Raw genomic sequence first — 25,164 nt, 5'->3', positions numbered from 1 at the left:
AAGTAAAATGTTAAAAATTCAAATTACTTTTACAAGAATCATCTTGCAAAGTTTCAATCAATAGGATTATTCTGACATGCCTAAATCTGCAAAAAAAAGGGTTATTTGTTACGGACGGACAGACCTAATTCTAGAAAAGCCTCTAAACAGAACAAATGCTAAGATGTTATATTTCTATTATAAATGTTTTTTTTTTAAATACGGGTAAAACTTTGATTTTTGTTGATTATGTAGTTCATAATCAAATTCATAATTTCTTTTTTCTCAAATTTTTTTAAACACTCGTTTTCTCTTTCTCTTCGAGCTTCGCTTTTATGAATGTTGTCACCCTTGTTTAACATACAAAGAAAAAGACATACGAATAAACAAAAAAGGTCTAGTTTTTATGGTTTTATTAATTAGAACAGTGATTGGCTGCTTTGACTAGCATATAACCATACAACATATCAGTTAGATATATAAACACAATAAATAAATAAATTAAATAAATAAATAATCGTGTCTAGGTTCGGGTGTTAGGAGGAGGAGGATGGGAGGATGGGAGGAGGGTTTAGGAGTGAGGATATAGGAGGAGATAGGATAATGTCTAAAAGTAAAATTTGATTTCTGGTCAATAAATTAAACAAAATGAGAATTATATAAAAAAATTCATCTTTGAAAACCATGAAAAACTGAAAAAAGGACCAAGTATAGGATCATAATAACATTTATAAATTACTGATTTACCAATACTATTTTATACTTTAAAAATAAAAGTTCCTGCAGGGTTTACAAAAATAGTATTGCACATAAACCGTAATGATTATAAATGATTATAGATTATATTTTCTTTTCTTTAAAAAACTGGATATTACTAAATGCTAGTGAGGTTTAACTGTATGAATGCCCATGTGTGAGGTATGAGGGGGGGGGGGGGATCAATATTTGGGGAGGGAAATAGGGGGGATGTTTATAAATGGCGCCATTTAAAAACTATTTCAAAACACAAATTGCAGATTTTTAAGGGTCTACAAAATGTCGTCTTCGATTCAGCACTGCTGCGGTAATACAACATACATATGTAAAATATTTTGTGATTTAAAAGGTTTCTTTCCAAGCTTCATAGGGGCAGGTAGCATTCACATATAATCCATTATTCGGTTCAAAATAATCTTTAAATACATGACTTATTTTTAAAGAAAAAATCTATCAAACATTTTGGAGAAAAATCCGGGAATTATTTGAACATCGAATAATTTAGATTATTGGTGGATGGTACTTGGGGTATCCCACAGAGGCCTGGAGAGATAAGGACAGGTACAATAGGCTGACAATATAACCACTGACAGCTCACAAGGGGAAATTTTTTTTGTAGGAGGGATGTTTTGGGGGACAAAATTTTAGGAAAAGGGAAAATTTTTTAGGAAGATTTTTGTTAGGGATAAAAAGGGGAGATAATTTTTAAACAAAGTTAATGGACAAAAAATGCCAATAATACGATATTAAAAATTATGAGGAAATTTAGGGTTGGTTGGTGGTTGCGGGTATTCTTGTTTTACATCTTAGTATGTTGGTCCGTTGTAGGATGGGACGGGGGCGGCAGCGGGGGAACCATAGGTGTCCACGTAGACAGGGGCAGCGGCGGGAGAGCCGTAGGTGTCAACGGGATCGGCGGCGGGGGCGCCATAGGTGTCTACCTCAACAGGGGCTTCATAGGAGGGGGCAGCAGGGGCGCTGTAGGAGGGGGCAGAGTAAGAGGGGGCGGCGGGAGCCTCGTAGTGCACGGGCTCAGCGACCTCGTAGGTTACGGCGGGCTCGGCGTAGGAGACCTCTGGGGCGCCGTAGGCGGGCTCAGGAGCGCCATAAGCGGGCTCAGGGGCGCCATAGGCGGGCTCAGGGGCACCATAGCTCAGAGCGGGAGCGCCATATCCGGTGTCGGCAACCTCTTCGCTTCCGCTATTGTTCAGCAACAGGTTAGCCAGGATAGCAGCTGAAATAAATATATTCATTTACTCATGGATCTAAAGGGATAAGACAATGGTAGATCAATTGATTAATTGATGTTGGGGTTGAAACATTCGAACACTCAACTCAATTAACAAACCAATCAAAAGTCAATCAAAGTTCTGAAGGTTGTTAAGCCAACGAATAAGACTTTAGAGACTAGTGTGTTAAAGAGCCCTATGTTTCCTACCAATCAAAATTCATTAAAAGTTCTGAAGGTTGTTAAGCCAACGAATAAGACTTTGAGGACTAGTGTGTTAAACAGCCCTTTCTCTCCTACCTTTAAAAACTAATCTCCCTGAGGATTAATCATTAACAAACAGTTTATATAATGAATTATCTAATTTATATTTTTTTTTATTTCATCAATATAAAAAAAACTTTACAACTTGTTTTGGAGATTTAGACCACAAAACCTTTTTACGACATGATAAATTAAGTTTCAGACATTTTAATTGCAGTTTTTAATTATCAGTATACTTAAAATTTAATTATCCTATAAAAAAAAAGAAAAGACCCCAATGTCGGGCAAAATTTATTTGGCTCATTTTTAGGCCTTTTATTAATTTGACAAAGAGTGGGAGGATATTTATAGATTTTGGGGGAGGGTAGTGGAAGCGGGGGGGGGGGGTTATCTTGTACTTTTCACTTTTTTATTTGACACATTAATGTGTGTATGTGTAATGCAAAAGCCTACACAGACCAACATAAAAAAACAATCCCCAATAAATTTATAAATACAAGATAGGTAGATAGTAAAAAGCCTCGTCTAAAACTGTACCCCTTATATAATATTAAAATATATGTTTTTTTATTTGATGTATAGTATGATAGTTATATTGCTTAGCTTGCATTTATTCTCGTTGCATTTGTAGGGTTAGGCCCACCACTATGTAACACAGGCCTATGCTATGGGCCTTATCTTCAAATTTTCAGTCGTCTTTATACCACACCCTTATATTATGCACATTTTAAAATCCCCCCTCTCATAAAAGTTTAATTTTCCTCTTAAGCATTCATTTAAAAGTAACTTATGAATGCTTTAAAACTGAAATCATGCCCACAGAAAGCCTTTAAGATAAATCTTAAAATGTTGCCACAGAGATGACGGCTTGAAAGTTAAACTTTTCATTTGATTCAGCTCAAATGATTTGACCTATTGAGCTTGTAAAAAATATGCAGTTTGTCTGTCTGTCTGTCTGTATTTCTAATTAGGCTCTAAAAGTGAAATGGATTGCGAGGGAGGGGTGGGTGTTTGTGAGTAAATGAGTGTGCAACTTTTTGTACATGTAAAACTAGAATATATTAATATATATATATGTGTATACATATGGGTTTATAGAAGACATCATTATGTATTGTGCTTTAACTAAGAGTGTTTTCAAAAGGTCTATCTATTTTAGATCCTAACTGGACTCCTATATATATGTATTATATAGACTAGTTTATAGATAGATAGACAAGATAAATAGTGCAAGTTCTATTTTGCCCAACACTTTGATTTAGAAAAAAAAGATCTGATACTGGATAAAATTCAAATGCCAATCAAACATTTTTGAAACCCACTCAACTTTGAAAATGACCACCTTTTTCATCTTTTTTTTATTGTTTACATTTTGGCATAAAATTTGGTGTTAGATAAAATATTATTCAATTGCCTTAATTGGACAACAAAAATTATTGCCTTATTTGGAAATCTTTTTATGAATTATTATAAAGATTTGATTAATTCTGTAAATATGGAGGGTTGATCAGAGGGGGGGGGGGGGGATAATACAAAGATAGATTATGTAGATGTTATTTATCATACAAATATTATCTAACAATAATCTCCTCCTTTTATGGTCATTTAGAATTATTCTATTACAAAACAGTGGATAGAGTACCCATCCCCATAAAGCTTTAGATTTAGAAGAAAAGAATTTAAGCCAGTGGTTTTAGGAGGCTTAAGGCATCATATAAATACACAGACTTAGACATTGTTGTTAGTATAATAATATATATATATAACACAAGAATGGAACTCAATGTTGCATATTGAAATATATAATTATATGTAGACACATAATGCCCTGGGATGGGGGGGTTGGTTAGACTTGAGACAGAGAGAGGGGATGGGGGGAGATATAACATTTATGATAAATGTTAGTCTAAAGCTTTGCCCGGGGCACAATATACACTCCAGATAGATAGATAGATAGATAGATAGATAGATAGATAGATAGATAGATAGATACCTCTAGATAGCCAATGGTTATATATTCACATTTCACAATTTGTTGTCTGTGGTCTGGGTAAAGAATGTGTGTGTGTGTGTGTGTGTGTGTGTGTGAGTGTTTTGTTGAAAAATACACAGAGTTCTATAAACACTATGCCCACTAGGGTTAACTGAAACTTTCAAGGTTCTCAACAAAGGTGGTGTCTTCAAAAATGCGCACAAAAATGTATTATTGGCAACATATTGAAATAAAGAAAAAAAAATATGCTTTAGGATATGAAATCATGTAAAATATGAGAAGAATAATTAATTATGAAAACAATAGAAAACTAAATTATTATAATTTAACCTTGACTTTTTTTTTTGCAAATCTAGCATATGTCGTAGAAATAGCCTATATTATTATGTCTCATTTCTATATTAATATATCAACAATCCTTTAGTTAGGTCAGTATTAAGTTGTTTGGAAATTAATTGATATTAGATGGTCAAAAGTGAACATTAGATGGGATCCATAAAAAGCTTTTTTTATGGGTTAAAAGACTCAAAAATAATAAATAAATTTTAAAAAGAATAAAGATTATTGCATTAAAAGATAGATTGAATTAGAAAGTCAGAAAGTTAAATTTAATCTCTGACAACAAACATTAAAATCTAAGCCAACGATTTATTTTATTGTACAAATTTCAATTATAAAAAGTACGTTTATTATCATTTGATATAATCTTGCAAAGCATAAAAAGAGGTCTGAAAGTCCCCCCCCAACCCCGGCCCTTCCCTCGTCCTGGTTTAATCCCTTGCAGCAGCCACAAGTTTTGATTCCAAGTTAGTCTCTCTCTCTCTTGTAAGAATCAGGTTTTTTTGTTAAGAGTTGCAGAATATACTTTATATAATCAATGTTTATGAATGAATGAATCAGAATCCAGGCCAAAGGTATCCATCTATCTTAGGGGCACACAGCCATTTTTTTTTAAAACTAAAGGGTCGTAAGGAAAAGAGGGAGGGGGAGAGGAGGGGGGGTAGGTCAAGCAATGCAGAATATATAGGCCTAGTATGCACAGTTATTTTGGGCACTCTCCACATACACACAAACATACACACACACACACACACACAGCTAAGATAGAAAATAGAAAAATGGGGTGAGAGGGGGGGGGGAGAGGGTACAAGGGGTCAGTCAGACAACTATTATCCTTCTTTGCCATCAAAAACTAGCAACATATACACACACAGACACACTCACACACACACAAACACACACACACACACACACACAGACACACACACACTCACACACACACACACACACAGACTAACACACAAAACACAGAGAATACGTTGAGGACCTGGGGCAAATCTAACAATCTTAGATTGACCTCAAAACAGACAGCTTTTAATTTGGGATAGGGCCCACGCAATCCATCCCCACCACCCCCCATTTGCACCTTTATTTTGACCTATCCAACCCCCCCCCCCTTTCTTTAAAAAAAAACTTAATCTCATAATGTTTTAACCTTAAAGGTGCTGTGGCAAGTGTATGACAAAATATTTCCTGCAGCTATTTTTAAAATATATTAAATATTTAATACCATATCAAACCAAACACAATAAGAGCTTAAATAAAAGCAGGGGGCCATAGGGATATGACAATGGGCGATAAATTGATATATATCTCCAATAGCGATGTACAAAACTCAATGAAAGTCCCAAAAGTTGTTAAGCCAATGAATAAGAAAAGAATTATCAAACTTAGAGGACTAGTCTAATAAAAAATGCTCAATGCCCCCTTCCTCCCTGACATGAAAGAAAAGATGTGACAACGCTTTTTTAATTTAGGATTTACATTTTCAAGCTTTCCAAGGTCAACATATTGTAATATCTCCAAAAAGTGCGTAATATGTAACATTTACAGAAAAGAAATGCTATTAAAATATCAATGAAACTTTTTTCAACGTCAAATTTTGACTTAAAGTCAGAAAGGGCAGAAAAAAAATCAAAGTAAATTATGCATATCGTAAGATGGAAGATCGTAGTGGAAAAAGGGTTGGCGCTTGCCAAGATATCAAAGTATGGCTTAAAAATATGTGAAAAGCCTTATTTTTGTTGAAATTGTATTGGCAAAATGTTTAATATATTCATGTATATAAAATGTATATGATATAAACTTCGTGCCTGAGCAATATAATCATTATAGGCTTTTTTTTATGGAATCAAACAATTAAGGTTTTGTACCCATGTTGTAAATGTTTTTTATTTTATTTTTAGGGTTGAAACTAGTAAGGGAATGTTGTAAATTCATAAATCTTAAAGTTAAATTTATTCAAAAGTATCAAACAACTTTAAAATCATAAATTGTAAAAATAAATTTTTAAAAAAATCTCGCAACCTTTCCCATTTAAAAAGCGCACAAGTATAAATTTAATAAAAATGTGTTGATTTTAAATCGGAATGCGAAGATAAATTTAAAGATAATTAAAGTGTGTAACCAAAATGCAATTGTCAATTAAAATGATGGGAATGATTGACAATTATTGTAAAATAAATTAAATTATTTAATATGTTGGTTACAACCCTGGATACACTTCAATGAATTTTTATTAAAATATATTTTCTCACTGAACTTGTAGATTTTAATTGTTTAGCAAAATTAAACATAAGAATTTTAAAGATACCCTCCTCAAAAATAGATGAAAACCTTCTCTTGACCTATAAGAACATTCATTGTAAAGGAGAATCATAGGTTAGCGAGGTCCTTCGCTACAGAAAAAAAGCTTACTACTTTATACAATAAAACTATGTAAAATAAAATTGCAATCATAATTTTTCTGATAAAACTTGAGCTAACTGTCGACAAAAATTTGCAACTGTCAAGATTTACCCCCTCACCCCCTTTCCAGTTTAATATTTTACCCCTGCAGAAGCACTCTCTCACAGTTGTATCAGGCAATCATGAAATTACAAGAACATGCAAATCTTAAGAATTCCCAGCTCTAAAAATCAATTAAATTCCTAAAATTTGTAAAACTTCATCTTATTATCATAAAAATTTAGATTAACAAATACAAAAAATCATGAAAAAGTCAAAATAGGGAAAAATATGAAGTTTTTTAGAAACCTTTTATGACCCGCAAAAGAATAATAACCTATGTGTCAAAATTATTGTTGTAAAAAGTGTAAAAGACAGAAGAAAAAAGAAAGAAAGAAAGAAGTAGTGTGAGAAAGAGAGAAAAAAATTGGAACACCCGGAATGAATTGTAACAAAAAAGGTCACAAGTAAAATAATTTTACATTCAAATATTTTGCGGCAAAAAGGTTCAAAATTTCCACACTTCATAGCTACATAATACAGCAATTCTTTCTAATAAAAATGTTTCTTTGTAAAAATTGAAGATTATAAGAAAACGGTGGCATGTAATTGTTTTTTAATTGTTCGCTGATAATGGTTCTTTAAAAAACAAAACAATTTGAAGGTAGATTTCGAATTGCTAAAAAAAACCTGGTTTAGAAAATATTTATTTATGCTTTATAATTATCTGAAAATTATAAATTTGAAAGATTTTGTCTGCAAATTTCCAAAACAATGAAAAAAGTGGCATTTTGGAAGAAAAAAAGACTTTTTTTTTCAAAAACAAGAACAAACTGTTACCTTTTAGCAGGGCTACTTTGCCGAGCAAAAGTCCGTCGACGAGTGCAACTCCGGTGAGTGAGGGGATGGCGAGGGGTCCAGGCAAAAAGAAAGCCTCGGGCTCAGCCACAGGTGCGGTGCGGGCCATCGCGATCATACCAGCCATTAACACGATCCACTAAACACAAAATATCAATGTTAAATGGGTATATATATATATAATTGATAGATGCCAATGAATGGGTGAAAATATGTTAAAACATCGTAATCTAAACATAAATTTTCTCAATCTAAGCAAATTGATATAAGAGTAATAGAAATTGTGGAAAAAAGGAAATCATCAAAAAATGAAATTATATTATTTAGAAGAGGGGTGGGGAAATGATAATTATTATGATTTATATAAATTGTTACAACTTTATAAAGACACAAAAAAATTAAAATTAAGCATTTTTTGACACATAAATTTGCATTAATAGCATTGAAAACATAAAGTTGAACAATTTATTTAAATCATAATAAAAATTATAACTCGGAATCACTTTAATATTCATATTTGGAGTCACTTTTCTGATGTGTTTTCTACTGAGTCTAATTTTCATCATCCCGTCGATAGAAGATTTTTATTTTGAACATAAAAAATGTCTATTTTTGTTCATTTTTTTTTTATATAAATCACTGTTAATGTTTTTTGAGTGATATTAATGAAGTCACTAGATTATATTTTTTATATTCTAGTAATAACTTTATTGTTTTTTTCTTCTTTTATTTTTTCAATCACTTGATTGTTTTGTTTGTCTATTTTTTCAAGAACATTTATTTTTTCACTTCACTCGACGGGATAATTGATAAATTTCTGCTTTTCAGAGAAGCACATCACAAAAGTGTCTCCTAATATGAAATTAGGAAATTTGATCAAAATTTTCACCTTCATCATTGTGTGTTTGTGGTTTTTTTGGGGTTCTGGATAGGTATCTCTCAGGAGGGCTCAGGGAGCAGGGAGCAAAAGGAGCTTAGGGAGCAGGGGGGAGGGATGTACACGGAGGTATCAGTAGTCTGACGGACTAAACGCTTCTAAAGTAGGATCATAGCCTGACATATCTTTTATATAGCCCTCAAATTCATCCACCACCTCCCCCTTCACTATGACAAACCCTGGACACCCCACCCACCCCCCACCTTTTGGGATAAGATTATCTAAGACCTAACCCCCCACCCCACCCCCTGATAAAATAAATTTGACCCAAGATGGGAGCCCCTAATACCCTAACCCCCCCTCTTCCCCAGTTTTAAAACCACGCGTCATTTGTTGAATCTGTTGTCAGAGATTGAATTGATGAAACCACCCCCCCCCCCCCCTACAACCCTCCATTCAAATCTGCCTTAAACGTCTTGATTGTATCTTTACAAATCCACCTTCCCCTCATGATTCCCCTTAACTTTTGTTTGACCATGTGCATATTTATGTCTGACCTGTTAAAACAAAACAAAATACTTATGAAAGTTCATTTAATTTTTAAACATTTATCTTTAGGTTTTTTTAATGAAAATACTTTAAATATGTTATGTAATAAATTTGATAAAATATAAGTGTAACCTAACATCACCTTAGGTTATGTTATCAACCTAACATGTATTTTACCCCCTCCCCCCCCCCCCCGCCTTCCCCTCCTCATATTAGGTGGCAAATCCAAGGTCTAGTTCATTCTTAACCCCCTTCCCTTTTAATTCTTTCCCTTATCTTAGGGGCCACATTTACGCTTTGCCGCCCCCGGTGCTTAAGACGAGTAAACGCCGGCGCCAAGCCGTTTCACCCTCCCCACCCCCCATTTCCCAAAATTTCTCCCTTTTCCCTGTTTTTCTTATACCCCCGCCCCCTTTTTCATTCCCCATACGCACATGGCTTTACCGACAACTTTGGTTAGTGGCGCCACTAGCCGGTGCTGAGTGTGCTTACATGCGTAACTATTGACGCCCCTTAACCCCCCTCCCCCTTCCCGCTTCACTTTTTTTCTGTAAACCGGCAACATGTGCATGCTCTCTCTCTCTCTCTCCAAACCTCTCTGTTGTGTTGTGAATGAAGACAAGATTTTAATTCAAGTTCTCTTCATAAGTCCATGCTTTCTTAGTTTCATTCACAATTCTTTCTATCCAGATACATAGATAGATAGATAGCATGCAGATACCTAGATTACAATCAAACAACGGGAGGGGGGTGAACGGGATGTCAGGGGTGGTTATATAATACACCAAGGGGTGCAGAGTGGGGGGGGGGGGGAGAAAAGGTGTGTATTTGTAAAAATGTGTGTGTGTGTTAAGACAACGTTAGCACCCTTAGGTGCTTCTGTAGTATAATAGTATATACATAGATAGATACACAACATACATATATCATAGTATTATTTACACAATTGCTTTAAGGGTAAGGGTAAGAGGGGTAAGCGGGTAAGAAATTGAAGGGCAACAAAATGAATTTTGAAGAACAAGACTTGTGAAAAGCACATGGTACGACCAACAATTTTACAATATGGTCAATAAAATATTAAAAATTTGATGGATAGATAGAAAATAACAATTTTATTTCTTGAAATGATAGAAAATTAGATGGATTATAAAAATTATAGAAAAGGTGAAATGAAAACAAATCTCTTAAAAAAATTTTAGGGGTCGTTGCTCTAAGCTTTTTAGGGGGTTCAGGGGGCGGTGGGGGGGGGGGGAGGGTGAGGGTTGCGTCATAGAGGGGGTCAATCTTTCACATTTTACCCCAGGCTATTCAATTAAAATTCAAGGGGGGATTAGTCAAACAGAGGTTAAGAGTGAGGGGGGGGGGGGCGCGGATTATTTAAGAAAACAAATTTTTAAGTTGTAAATCTTTTCTAAAATAAGTTGTGTTTTTGCGTAAGTCGTAAGTCGTAGATCTAGACATGCCAGCCTTGGGAGTCCTGGTACAATTATCATTTGTATTATTTCTTTTTTACAAAAAAAAGTAAATTTGTATAGCTCAATTGCTTGGCATGATTTTGTTATACAGTGTGTTTTTTTATGAGATTTTTTTTGAAAGCAATTTTACCCCACTTATAGTTATCAGAATTTAATGATTAATGGCCTATTTTTTTCGTTTTTTATAACCATTTATAGAACATCAAAAAATATTTAAGTTTGTATTTAAAAAGTACATTAAAATCAAAAATTCAAAACTTAGGTGTCAACATCTAAAAATGTTTTTAGCGCATTTTTCTTAAGCTCAAATCTTCTACCCTTTGCAAGAAAAAAATTGGATTTTCAGAAGTCGTTTTAGGGGGGCCAGTAAGTACTCCCTCCCTGGTTGAGATATGGCCTTCAAACTTTGATTTGTCTATCTTGTCTATTTGAGTTTGTCTATCTTGTATTACTACTCTATTTAAAAATGCATGTCTGCAAGAAACGAATTAAGGGAAAAATGATTTTCTTGGCTCCTATTCAAGATACACGGCTGAAACTTCTTGTCAACATTCCCATAATTATTGAGCATAATCAAATATTACGAAGCGGTCGGTCTGCTTTTAGGTAGCCTTTTATAATTTTTACATATTTCCCCATATCTTTGGTGTTTTTGGTCCGATTTTCATATTTTTTTATAATGGTATCAAATAAAAGTTCCGTTTTTCTGAGCACCGGTTTGAGTCAGGCTGACAGTCATCACACTAAATATAAATATTTAAAAAACATAAAAATACTTGTGAAAGGTTTCTTGAATTCTCTTCAAATCTAATTGTCCGTGATTTTTTGTGCTTCGCTACCTATGGATGTTGTCATCCTTGTTTCTGAAATATCTTGCCATGGCTTTATTTAGTTGGGGGTAAATACACAGGGGAGGGGGTGTAAGTGGCGTCTAAATGTGGTCAAAATGGATTGGATCAAAAATGAAATAGTGAGAACTACAGAAAAGAGAGAGAGAAAGAGGGAGGTAACACTGGAAAAAAAAAATGAATATACAAACGGATCTTGATTTTGGATTTTTGGAGAGCTAACTAATTTTTGTTTATTTTTCGGGGGGGGGGGGGGGGAGTTGAGGGGGATTGTCCATGTGACGAGTGTCAATGGTCAAGAAATTCTGGGGGGGGGGGGGTAATATTTGAGTGATGTGTCAGTGAATAAACTCACCCACACAATTTTAGATACTCACACAAATACAAACACATACACACAGAAAACATACAGAAAACATACTTACCAAACACTTACAACTTGAATAAATTAAAATTCTAAGAATTTTGGGCAAAATTTCTAGATGAATCCGGATTTGAATTACATTACAACTCCCGCACCCCCCCCCCAAAAAAAAATACTATGACATACATCTATCTATGTATTGTATCATTATACAACTGCATGATTCTCTTATATTCTTAAATTTCATCATATAAAACATTTTTCTAAATTTCCACAGTGGCGTGCACTGAATTTACCCAAGGGGTGAGGGTTTAAAAATTAAGGAAGTAAGGAGAAGATTACCCCACCCATACTCCCCTGATATAGTAGAGACCATGTTGTGTAAATACCGTGTAATCTAGGCTAGGGTTTTTGTATTATTAAAGATCGTAAAATGGAAGTGTTAAATACGATAAACACATGCATTATAGAGTAGCTTTGCTATTAAAAGCTTGTTTTTTTTCTATAACATGTACAATCAATCAGACATTGTTCTATTACAATAGGTTAAAAACTTAATCAAAGAAGAAATGGACAAATTAAAGTATTTTTAACCCCTTTTTATAAATGTATTTTTTAAATAATAAATTCACTGAGTGAAAAAGTCTTTGATACTTCTTAGTTGTTTTTTGAAATATATTTCGGTGGACATTGCACCCTCTTCAGTCTAAATGACATAAATCATATCAATTTAAATTACATATTAAAAGAAAAAAAAAATGTATAGAGCTATAAAGGCAGAAAATGTTGCTAAATAAAGAAAATAATATGATCAACCTTGTATATTTAATATTTAACATTTTTATATGAAAAAAATATATTTTCTTTTTAATTAAATTATCCTTCAAAATTAAAGTCTACTTTTATATATATATACAGTGTGTTTTTTTTATGAGAACTTTTTTGAAAGCAATTTTACCCCACTTATAGTTATCAGAATTTATTGATTAATGGCTTATTTTCTTCGTTTTTTAAGGCAATTAATAGAACATTAATTAAATAGCACAGTAAAATCTAAAATTCAAACTTAGGTGACAACATCTAAAAATGGTTTTAGCGCATTTTTCATTTTTAAATCTTATACCCTTTGCAAGAATATTTTTTTGATTTTCAGTAGTTGACTTTGGAGGGCCAGTACTCCCTCCTTGATTGAGATATGGCGTTCAAACTTTTATATATTCTAGTACTTGTCCCCAATAGTATCTGTATCAATTTTTAGCTCTATTTCTCAACTTTGAAGCGTTTTGCAGCCATTCTTGCAAAAGGTAGAACATAAGAAAAATGCGCTAAAACCATTTTAAGATGTTGACACCTAAGTTTAAATTTTAGATTTTACTGTACTTTTTAATTAAAAAACTGAAATATTTTTTTAAAGTTCTATTAATTGCCTTAAAAAACGAAGAAAATAAGCCATTAATCAATAAATTCTGATAACTATAAGTGGGGTAAAATTGCTTTCAAAAAAGTTCACATAAAAAAACACACTGTATATGCTATTGATAGACAGTCTATACTGTAGAGTCCAGATTGCGTAAATACTGTTAAGTATACTGTGTAGATACTGTTCTATTGAAAGACCATAGGCCAAATCTTATAAAATTTATAATCCAAGCCTAGACCAAACCATAGGCAAAATCTTATAAAATTTATAATCAAAGCCTAGACCATACCATAGGCAAAATCCTATAAAATTTATAATCCAAGCCTAGAAACCAGGGTGGTGTAAGTCTTACATATTCCAAGTAACAGGATCTTTGTGTGTCTTAGTGTGTGTGCTGAAGACTTTTGCTAACCACTGAACCGATATGGTTCTCCTTTCCAGGGTAGTTTTTCATAGGTCCTTAAAAGGTGTATAACTATTTTGGGGGAGGGTACCATTATCCATACAAGAGAAATCGCCACTGGAAAAAAATGACCTCCCCCAAAATTTTTTTAAAAACTACAAGTAAAAGGATATGTGTCATTCATACGTCGAGGCAGGCGTACAGAAATATCCTAATTGTATAATAGCTGAGCTTGTTTATACGAAGCTTTTCTAAAATTGCAGTTGTTTTGACTGTTCGTCCGCAATTGATAAATCTAATCGTTAGTTTGGCATCTTAAAATTGTCCTATCGACTTCAAATTTCCATATTAATTACTGAAACGGATAAGTACGTACAATATACTAAGGAATCTTTTCCAAAACGTCCGTATGTCCAATGAGCACATGTTGATTTGTCCGTCTGTTATGGCGAGCTAACCTTTTTGGAAAGTTGGCATCCTTGTTTCTTTAAAGGTTTGTATTGATACCTAGGCAAAAAAGTTTGTTATCAATATCTAAAAACAAACATGTACAAACTTTTCTGCATTTCATTGCTCAACCATTTTTCATTCTTTATCAAGTGTTTTTTTTTATAAAGAAGCTTTCATACATTGAGGGTACGTTTCATATTTGAATTGTTATTTCTTCATAACGATTCTGTCGTCGATTTGGTAAACAAAAGATAACAGGCTTGTAAGGTCGGTATATGTTTGTTTTAAATGATTTTCCAGAAAAGTTCATAATCCGATAACTTTCGCTGGATCAAAACCGGTTTTGAGGTATGATAAAATAACATGTAGCCTATCGATTTATAGACAATTTTCTCCAAAAAATATTAGTCCCTTTTTTTGGAACGTAATTTTTGTAACTGGACAAAGTGTCTCAAAAGTCAGCCATGTGGTGCCATAAAAATGAGGGAGATGAGATGAGAAGTGGGAAAGAAAACCCCTAAAAAAGAGATAAAAGATAATCTCTCATTTTTATGACGTCAATACATGGCTGATTTTTTTTCCAAAGCGCATTCACTAATCAACTTACTTTTGGTCCATTGTTCATACTATAAAAGTTATATAATTTTTTTTTAATAAAGTGATTTTCTCGGCTACTTTTTAAGATAGTTTCATTTAATTAATGAAGTGAAGATACCCCTTTTTTGGAGCACATCCAATAAACAACTTACATTTTCTTTTGGTTCGTTGATCATACTATAAAAGTCATATAAATTTCTTTTAATAATGTGCTCTATATCTCACTTTGTCTAATTGTCAATCAACAATTTTGTTGTTCTTCGCTACTTATGGATGTTGTCATCCTTGTTTATTAAGCAAGTCATTGGCTGCAACAGTTTATCTGTCAGTCAGTCTATCATAACATAATCTTGCATCAGGGGTGGGTAAGTTGCAGGGATGTAGGGATAAGTCAATGATACACTTGCCTTATTTGGGATATGTGTCGTATTAGAGTCATAATTACTAAATTAGGTTTGTATAAGTATCCAATGTTTTTAATCCAACAAATTAGAGATCATTTTTTAAAAACTTTTAAAAACACCAAAAGCGATTTACTATTCCGTGCCCCCCTAATTATTCCCTTATCCCGGTCATATTTTCGATTAGTTTTTTATTCTATAACACTTCCTTAAACCCTGATCTGAGAGATGTACATGTATTTGTTTTTAAAAATGAGTGGATGCAATGCAACCAGGGATTTTAAGGGATAAGACAATGAACGATAAATTGACGTCTTAAAGATTAAGATCATGACCTTAGACTAATTGGTTAAAAAGTCAAGACATTGCTAGTTTGAACAAACAAGGAAAGGTTTAATAAAAGTACCCAATGTTTTCAAGCCAGCAAAATACAGAACTTTGGGAACCATTATAATTTACAGTCCAATATCCCCCCCCCCCTCCCTGAATATGAGTTATCTAAACTTACAGGACATTATCAATAGAATTATGTTATCAATATCTGAATGCAATGCTTACTAAATCATTGTTTAAAAAAAACATGTCTGCCTTATTCATATTCATTGGGTTTGTCCGGAATTACATCAAAAAAATCCATATAATTAAGTAACAGGATCTCTGTGTGTCTGTGTGTATTAAATGATCTTACTAATTGCTGTACCGATATGGTTTTTCTTTACAAAGTAGCTTTTTATAGATTTATAACTATTTTGGGGAATGGTACCACCAACCTCTCAAAAGAAATCAGTCAAGAAAAAGATTATTCCACTCCCATTTTTTACTTTTCTTTTTAAAACTAATCTAAATCAAGGGTTGTGGGGTCGAATTTGACCCCATTTACACCATTAACGCTCAAAACCCCTAAAGGCTAGGAGTGTAATCACCTTTATAAAACATATAAAGTAGCTACATATACTATTATATATGATATTCAACTACTTATTATCTACCACTGCACGACTTTTCTATTGTAAGCTATCAAACATTTTATATTAAACTTATGATGGTTAGACTCACAAAAAATGTAGCAATATGAATCTAGTAAAAGTGTCTGACTCTGATTATGACGTAAAAAATAGCCAATGAGAGGCCAGTATAAATTTTACCATTGGTCAATTACAGTGTATACTGGCCTCTCATTGGCTATTTTTTACGTCATAATCAGAGTCAGACACTTTACTAGGTTCAGCAATATATATATCTTTTAATATCTTAAATTAGAAAATCTCATTCAATGCAAAGAATGTAATGTTAAAACATTAAATAGTCAAAATTTGTTTTTGAATTATGATTTGCATTGAAGTTGCAGAATAAAGAGGAAAGGGGTTAAATAGCTGTATGTCCCCATCCCGTGGACCCTGTGCAACCTTTCAATTCGGTCTTTGAAAATCAGCCAATAGCGTCGCAAATATTAAAATAGTGAAGTCGCTACAAAAGAGCAGAAAGTAATTTGCTAGTAGACAAAAAAGGTCTCCACCACAGGATCCAGGTAGTTGTCTTTGTTATGCATCTAAACTTATACATTCATTTGATTTGTATTCTGTTATAACCTGTACAGTACATTGACGTAGTAACAAACGGTTGGACAAACAAACTGACATACCTTATAGAGTAGCTGCGGAGCATTATGAAAATATTATATCTATGAGCACTCTATTATAAATCTAATATGATAATAATTGTCGGTTTTCTTTTTTATTTGTTGTTGAAAAGTGTATTGTTAGCCAGGGAGTAAGGGAGGGGACAATGGATCGAATATTCAATTTTTTGGAGTCTCAGACTTTGGGGACTGGCTTAAAGGGAATGTGCAAGAATTTAGCAGTTTCTGACTGAGTTTGGGGACTAGCGCATAGAATGCCGCTACTCGTTATGTATGTTTTGAATATTGCAGACGGGGAGAAGGGATAAGGGAAGTGTGGGGAAGGGAAATAAACACTCGTTGTGATTGTTTGGAATGTAGCAGACGGGGAGAAGGGAGAAGGGAGGTGGGGGCAAGGGGCAAGGGAAATAAACAGAATAAAAAGGGGCAGTCATATTCTTGCTAGCAGCTGGCCGGGTCCAATAATCTTTTGATATAAAAATCACACAAAAAAACCTCAATATATTTCATCAAAAACAAGTTGTGATTTCACTTTACATGACGCTATGGAAATCTATTATTCAATTAACAATCCCTTTATAATTTCCTACAAATTTATTGAATTAAACTGGATTTCTTGCCCTTTCTTTGATAACTCTTATATTGAATTAATTGTCCATTGTCCCCTCCCTTACTCCCTGATTGTTAGCAAATACATTTTGAAACTCAGCCAAAGTTCTAAATAAGATATTTAAGAACCTTAAAGCGAACGGATAGATCTTGTCTCTAATTAAAATATGTAAAATTTGGAAACTATTAATTAATCATGATTGGCTAGTTCAAACTATTAGTATCCAAAATTTTCAACCAATAATTGCAATCTACACAAGATGCAATTTTGTTTATCACCATTGGGGATGTACCCTAATTTATCATTCATCAGGGATCAAAGGGATGAGACAATGGCCGATAAATGGATTTAAATCCTCAATGATGATATACAAAATTACACCTTCTGTAGATTACAATTAATGGTTGAAACTTTGGACACTCATCTTAATAAACCAACCAATCAAAACTCAATAAGAACAAAGTCTTCAAAGCAACGAATAAGAAAACGTTATTATAAAACTTTGAGGACTAGTGTAATTATCCCCTCCCTCCCTGTCTAGAGAAGCTGTGAAGAATTATCCCCTCCCTCCCTGGGTATTTCTAGAGAAGCTGTAAAGAAATACTCCCACCCTCCATGGGTATTTCTAGAGAAGCTGTGAAGAATTATCCCCTCCCCCCCCTGGTATTTCTAATGAAGCTGTGAAGAATTATCCCCTCCCTCCCTGGGTATTTCTAGAGAAGCTGTAAAGAAATACTCCCACCCTCCATGGGTATTTCTAGAGAAGCTGTGAAGAATTATCCCCTCCCCCCCCTGGTATTTCTAATGAAGCTGTGAAGAATTATCCCCTCCCTCCCTGGGTATTTCTAGAGAAGCTGTGAAGAATTATCCGCTTCCTCTCTGGGTATTTCTAGAGAAGCTGTGAAGAATTATCCCCTCCCTCCCTGGGTATTTCTAAAAAAAGCTGTAAAGAATTATCCCCTCCTTCCCTGGGTATTTCTAGAGAAGCTGTGAAGAATTATCCCCTCCCTCCCTGGGTATTTCTAGAGAAGCTATGAAGAATTATCCGCTCCCTCCCTGGGTATTTCTAGAGAAGCTGTGAAGAATTATCCCCTCCCTCCCTGGGTATTTCTAGAGAAGCTGTGAAGAATTATCCCCTCCCTCCCTGGGTATTTCTAGAGAAGCTGTGAAGAATTATCCCCTCCCTCCCTGGGTATTTCTAGAGAAGCTATGATTATCCCCTCCCTTCCTGGGTATTTCTAGAGAAGCTGTAAAGAATTATCCCCTCCCTCCCTGAGTATTTCTAGAGAAGCTATAAAGAATTATCCCCTCCCCTCCTGGGTATTTCTAGAGAAGCTGTGAAGAATTATCCCCTCCCTCCCTGGGTATTTCTAGAGAAGCTGTAAAGAATTATCCCCTCCCTCCCTGGGTATTTCTAGAGAAGCTGTGAAGAATTATCCCCTCCCTCCCTGGGTATTTCTAGAGAAGCTGTAAAGAATTATCCCCTCCCTCCCTGGGTATTTCTAGAGAAGCTGTGAAGAATTATCCCCTCTCTCCTGGGTATTTCTAGAGAAGCTGTGAAGAATTATCCTCTCCCCTCCTGGGTATTTCTAGAGAAGCTGTGAAGAATTATCCCCTACCTCCCTGGGTATTTCTAGAGAAGATGTGAAGAATTAATCCCTTTCTCTCTGGGTATTTCTAGAGAAGCTGTGAAGAATTATCCCCTCCCTCCCTGAGTATTTCTAGATAAGCTGTGAAGAATTATCCCGTCCCTCCATGGATATTTCTAGAGAAGCTATGATTATCCCCTCCCTTCCTGGGTATTTCTAGAGAAGCTGTGAACCCCTCCCTCCCTGGGTATTTCTAAGGCTTAGCATATTATCTTTATTTATTTCTTTTCTTATGACAACTAAACATCTGTTCTGTAACACACATTGTACGTTTTTCCATCCATAATATTTAAGCCTTCGCTGCTTTTGCATGTTGTCATTCTTGTTTTTCCTAACCATTAAAACTTAAAAGGAATGTATGTTCTATGTATATGTGGATGACTTATCAAAAATGTGAATGATTTAAGTAGCTGTTTAAAGTTAGGGAGTGGGCGGGGAGGGAGGGGACATTGGACTGTAAATTAATTTGGTATCCAAAGTTTTATGATCAAATCATCTTGTTGGTACTCTTATTAAATTATGATTGGTTGGTTCAAACTAGCAGGGTTCAATCCTTTATACCGATAAATTTAATTTTGAGAATGGCTAAATTATTACTAGGGATATACATTGTACATTTATTTGTCATCTATTGTCCTTTCCCTTGAGATCCCTGCTGTTTCCAGAATATCTAATTGTGTCCCCCCACATCAATTTTGTAAATAAATTGGAAGCATAGACGTGCAGAAGGGGGTGCATACAACTCCCCCCCCCTGATCCCGGATTTATAAGGGTGAGGGGGGGTGTACACCCCACTACACGCATCTACTTGGCAAGGTCTAAACTCCCAAAAGCTCAGACTTACCTCCGCACCCATAATTTTGGTTTAGGGCGGGTATTAGAATTTTTGGATACCCCCCCCCTGACAAAAACCAAGTTCATTTTTCATGTTTTGATTTATAAAACTTGACCTCCAATGACGATAAACAAAATATCTCCAACAGTATATTAAACTATAGGTTGAAAAGTTTGGACATATTCAAAGTTCAATATGAGAACCCAAATTCTTTTAGCCAACATATCAGATAATTTGGGTACCAGTGTAATTTACAATTCAATGTTCCCGCACCCCCCCCCCTCATGGAAACCACATCACTGAGAAATTATAATAGATAATACCAATTGATTTCATTCCATTATACAACAAGTGGCTGCGGCTCTAGGCTTCTAGGGCTTCACACAACAGGAGACACTGCTTCTGCATCTTTGCCTATAACCTTAAACTTTTAGGTTGTTATCATATCATGCTTTTTTCTTTATTTAAATTAGTTCCACATAGTTACGGGAATCTGCCCTAAAAAAACTCTGATTCAATTTATTTTTTGTTAACTTAATATTTTAGAAATGGTGGTTAGATTTAATTTTCCAGTAGGGCTTTGAAACCGATTAATATCCGCTGGTTTAGAACCAGTTCTCATCCATACTGAAAAATCCTTCTTAGCATAGTATCATAGACAATTTTTCAAGAATACTAAAATACAATCAATACAACTTTTGTTATCCCTTGACTTCGGCCCTTAAGGTCCAACAAAACTGTCTTAATTTTATGGTATTTTTCATTTTAATATCCGCGTAAAGCTGTCTATAATACGGTACGACAAACAGCTATGCTGTTATTTTTCCTGCTTCCTTTTGACGTTATAGCCACAGTTATAAATTCAAACCGACATTTTTCAAATATTTTTAATGTTTAATCAAACAAATAAATGATATATCATCTAAAATTCTTGTTTATGCTATTTTAATTGCATCAATTTCAAGTCAATTTTCGGCCAATATTTACGGGGGAGAAATAGAAATAATTTAGAGGCTAAATGCTAACACAAATTCAAATATACACACATAATCTTTTCCATCGGCCTAAAAACTTTAAGTACTTTTAAATCTTTTAACCAACAATTGTAAGCTACTTAAAGGGTAATTTATTTTATCAAAATTGGAAGTGTACGTAAATTTATCGACCACTTTATTATCCCTTAAGATCCCTAAAGCTAAACCGACATTTTTCAAATACCTTCATATGATCAGAAATTGGTAGATTTTTATAAAGCATAGCTACTCTACAGTTCTCGCTTTATCATATAAGTTGACGTACTACTTTACCACATAGAGCGAGGGGAAAATGGGCTGTTTATTACACTTGTCCCCAAAGTTTTATAATAACGTTTCTGATTCGTCGGTTTAACAACATGGGGGACTTTATTGAATTTTGATTGGTTGTTTTATTAAGTTGAGTGTTCAAACGTTTCAGCCACTAATTTTACGCTAAAGAAGTGATAATTTTGTGTATCATTAATTGAGATGTACATAAATTTATTGGCCATTGTCTTATCCCTTAAGATACAAAACCCTGATTATAGAAAATCTACGAGCTTTTAAAATATGTGGTAAAACATATTTCCACATAAAACCAAATTCATCATAGAAAACCAAAATTTCCTTACTTTTAGCAGAGCAGATACTCTATGTTGAGAGTAGGTCTGTGTGTCTGTCACTTGAGATGATCAAGTAAATTTCTTGTTACATTTTTACAAGGGTTAAAATTCACATAGCGGGCAAAAGTAACTCATAAAAAGAGGACCAATTTCACAACGTTTGGCCCGACTACTCCAAATGACGTCATATTATAAAGAATTATGACGTCAATTTGGCCTATTTTTTCATGAGATATTTTTAATAGGTTCAGGGGAAGGGGGGAGTTAGTGGAAAAAATTTCACCCCTTAGCTTGGAAATGGGTTGGGGTTATTCTGATTGATGAATATGTAAAACTTAAATATACTCAAAAATATTGGTCGTACTTGATCAAAGTAAGGTTATTTTTAAATAATATCAGGGGCTGTGATTCAGCCAATTAATTACATTTGATATTGAAGGGAAATTTTCACCTGAGCTTGATCTTTAAATCATTTTAGTGGTGAGCCAGATCGGGGTGCGCCGAATTTCAGCCAATCACAGCCCGGCATTTCATAAAATGCTGTGCTCTCATTGGTGGAAAGTTGGCTCACCCCGATCTGGCTAACCACTAAAATGATTTAAAGATCCAGCTCTGGAGTCATTTGCCTGAATCACATTTCCTATTCCCTGTGAAATATGATAATAATGATTGGTTTTGTTGCTCCGCTTTATATCAACAATCATATCCTTGTTTTTCACATATACACTTACAATTTTTTAGGATTAAAATTTTTCTTAATTTTCATTACTTAAATCAAAATAGATTCAGACCTCGATAAACACGGTTATATTAGCAAAGTCTTTTTTTTTTTAATTTCGTTTCTTATGTTGTATTATTGATATAGCCAGGGAGAGATGGGATATTGTACTGTAAATTGTACTGGTTCCCAAAGTTTTTAAAATACGACCCCCCTTTTGTTCATTTAGAAACATTGAAACTATTATCATATCTTGATTGTGTTGTAAAAATTAGCAGTGTCGAAACTTTTCAACCAATTCAAATAACACATCCAAGATTTCTCGATAACTTTAATATTTTTATTGAATTTAGTGATATACTGTTTCAAACAATGATTTTTCTCTACATTTTGTCATCATTTTAGATGTATATAAATTTATCGTCCATTTTCTTAACTCTTAAGATACCTGATACGTAATGATACTCCTTGATGTAAGATAACCAGAAGCCGGATCTCAATTTTACTATAATTAGTAGCGCAGCTACTCTATAACTAGGATACAGTGTCTGTACGTCTGTCCATTAATCGCATCGTCGGTATGACGATTCCTGTAACCGTTAGACACAATTCAGAAAGCTTAGCAACTCTAAAATCAAATCATGCCCAGAAAGTCAGTATGGTTATTTTAAGCATAGTTTTTTTAATTATATGCATTATCTCTAAAATTTGAAAACTTAAAATAAATAAATATTTTCTGGATGTTTCCACCCTTGTTGTTTTGACAGTTAGGGAACCTGTTAACTGTAGAAATGAATAAATAATTATACATAATTAAATTCATATTTACACAATCATAATAATATATTACACATTGATTTGTTTTAAGAAGCTATGTGTATATGTATATAGGAGGGAGGGGAAATTGTACTGTAAATTATTATGGTATCCAAAGTTTTATAAACATGCTCGAAGACGAAGAAAGTCGCTCAAAAAAGTTCTGACGTCATAAAAATGAGGGATGAGGAGAGGAGGAGTGGGAAAAAAACCCTAAAAAAGAGATGGATAATCCCTCATTTTTATGACGTCACATTGAGCGACTTTCTTCGTCTTCAACATGTTCTAACAATCACTGGCTTAAAGTATTGGATTCAGTGGCGTGAGCGGTTTTTTCCAACCCCCTTACACCCCCTAAAACCAAATTCAAGGTGAGTGTTTATTAGACAACAATTTATTTTATGGTCTGGGGGATGCCTCTAGGGAAAAAAACAACCTTTGGTTAGGGAATGTACACAAAAAATATCAAACTTATATATATAGTAGTTTATTTATACTACAAGCGGCTGAACCCTTAGCATATAGGTATTCAAATTGTTAAGAATAATGCTGAAAATAGCCTAAAACTATGCCAAGTCCTAAACTTAAAATTCAAATAGCCTGAACCCATCCAGGGACCGATGTAAAGCTTTACTTTAAAAATTTTAGTCCGTTCAGTAGTAATTAAGCTTCTTAAGCTTGAGACAAAAAACCTTAGTACTTTATATAGGTAATACTAGCGGCTACGCCCCTAGAGGCCTCTAGTTTCACTTTAATTGTTTTTTTATTTCAAATAACTTGAGAAATAATTTCTATGTTGCGTTCAAGTGTCTACGGGAAAAATAATTTTTCGATTTTTTTGTGATTTCTCTTGAGGGTGGTGCTACCCTCCCCAAAAATAGTTATAAACCTTCCCAAGACCGTATGAGAAGCTACCCTATTAAGGATAACCCGATCGGTTCAGCGGTTAGCGAGATCCTTCGGTACAAACATACAAACACACAGACAAATAGACATCCTGTTACTTTATTATAAGACTTATTTGATAATTATATGTAAGATGACAGGGTGTATACTGTATATGTGTATGAATGTATGCTATCCATGCAACAGTTAATTTTCAACTATTGTTCTATCCCTGCAATCAGTGCAGTGGTTTGGAAAACTATTTGCTTTTGCAAATGTGCAGACAAAGAGTTTGCAATCAAATGTTGCAAATATGTCTGTAAAACTTTCTATGACAAATTTATATCTGGTCAGAGAGTTTATGGGGTAAGACAATAGACGATAAATATGCATGTACATGCCAATCTATTATAGCTAATCAATCAAAATTGAATAAAAGTACCCAAAGTTTTTAAGCCGGCGAATAAGAGAACCAGAGTATTTGAAGCTGATGTCCCATCCTCTAGTTTATTTTCTTTGTAACTTAAGATATCGATGACTACTGAACCGATTGAGTTCTCCAATTTAGGAAAGTTTAACGTTGGTCATAGAATGGCCATAGGCAATTTTTTATATTTAGGGCTTTGGATGGGTTCAGGCTATTTTTCAGTTTTTCCCTAATTCTTCGAATGAAGAGCCTCTAGATTCTAAGATTTTTTTTAAGATTAGGCGAAAAAGTGCTCTTTATGCACTTTAATGGAAAGCACTTAAAAAAGTAAATGCAGCCATTTTAGAGACCATACTGGACAACCGAGCATATGATTGGTTTATATTAGCATGTCTATTATCTAGCTGTACTTTGAAAAAATAAAAAAAAATAAAAATATGCACACTGCGAATATTTCACATAATAAACATTTCTCAAGATTATGCATTAAATATCAAATACCACAAAGACTTAAAAATCAAAATTTCCCTTTGAAACTAAAGTTTAAAAATTGTTTTGTTTTGTTGTTTCATTTCTATCAATCTATATGTATAATTGGCTTTCTATTTTGTGCTTATACAAGGATGATAACATTCATAAAAGCAAATCTCTGAAACGACAGGATTAACGAGTTTAAGAACTTAATAAGTAGAACATT

General features: G+C 34.0%; 2 protein-coding genes across 27 annotated transcripts in view; both read right to left on the bottom strand.

Annotated features, from left to right (window-relative positions):
* The window catches only part of lap (phosphatidylinositol-binding clathrin assembly protein lap), a 329,664-nt gene that overhangs the window by 255,569 nt on the left and 48,931 nt on the right, over positions 1-25,164 (bottom strand). The window lies entirely within an intron of this gene.
* Positions 378-8,907, bottom strand: LOC145319616 (uncharacterized). Its single transcript, XM_080161849.1, has 3 exons — positions 8,755-8,907; positions 7,848-8,004; positions 378-1,969 (listed from the first exon to the last, which is right to left on the bottom strand). Exons 1-3 carry the CDS (start codon positions 8,761-8,763, stop codon positions 1,542-1,544), a joined length of 594 nt encoding a protein of 197 aa, XP_080017975.1. The 5' UTR covers positions 8,764-8,907; the 3' UTR covers positions 378-1,541.

This window comes from Acartia tonsa, chromosome 5 (assembly GCF_053477335.1).
Source record: "Acartia tonsa isolate MP-2025a chromosome 5, ASM5347733v1, whole genome shotgun sequence".
NCBI lineage: Eukaryota > Metazoa > Arthropoda > Copepoda > Calanoida > Acartiidae > Acartia > Acartia tonsa.
This window is presented reverse-complemented; position numbering and strand designations above follow the sequence as displayed.

Excerpts from the sequence above, each read along its gene's own strand:
- LOC145319616 (XM_080161849.1), bottom strand. Across the intron at positions 1,970-7,847 it reads CAAAGTAGCCCTGCTAAAAG|CTGCTATCCTGGCTAACCTG; the intron begins GTAACAGTTTGT and ends TATTTATTTCAG.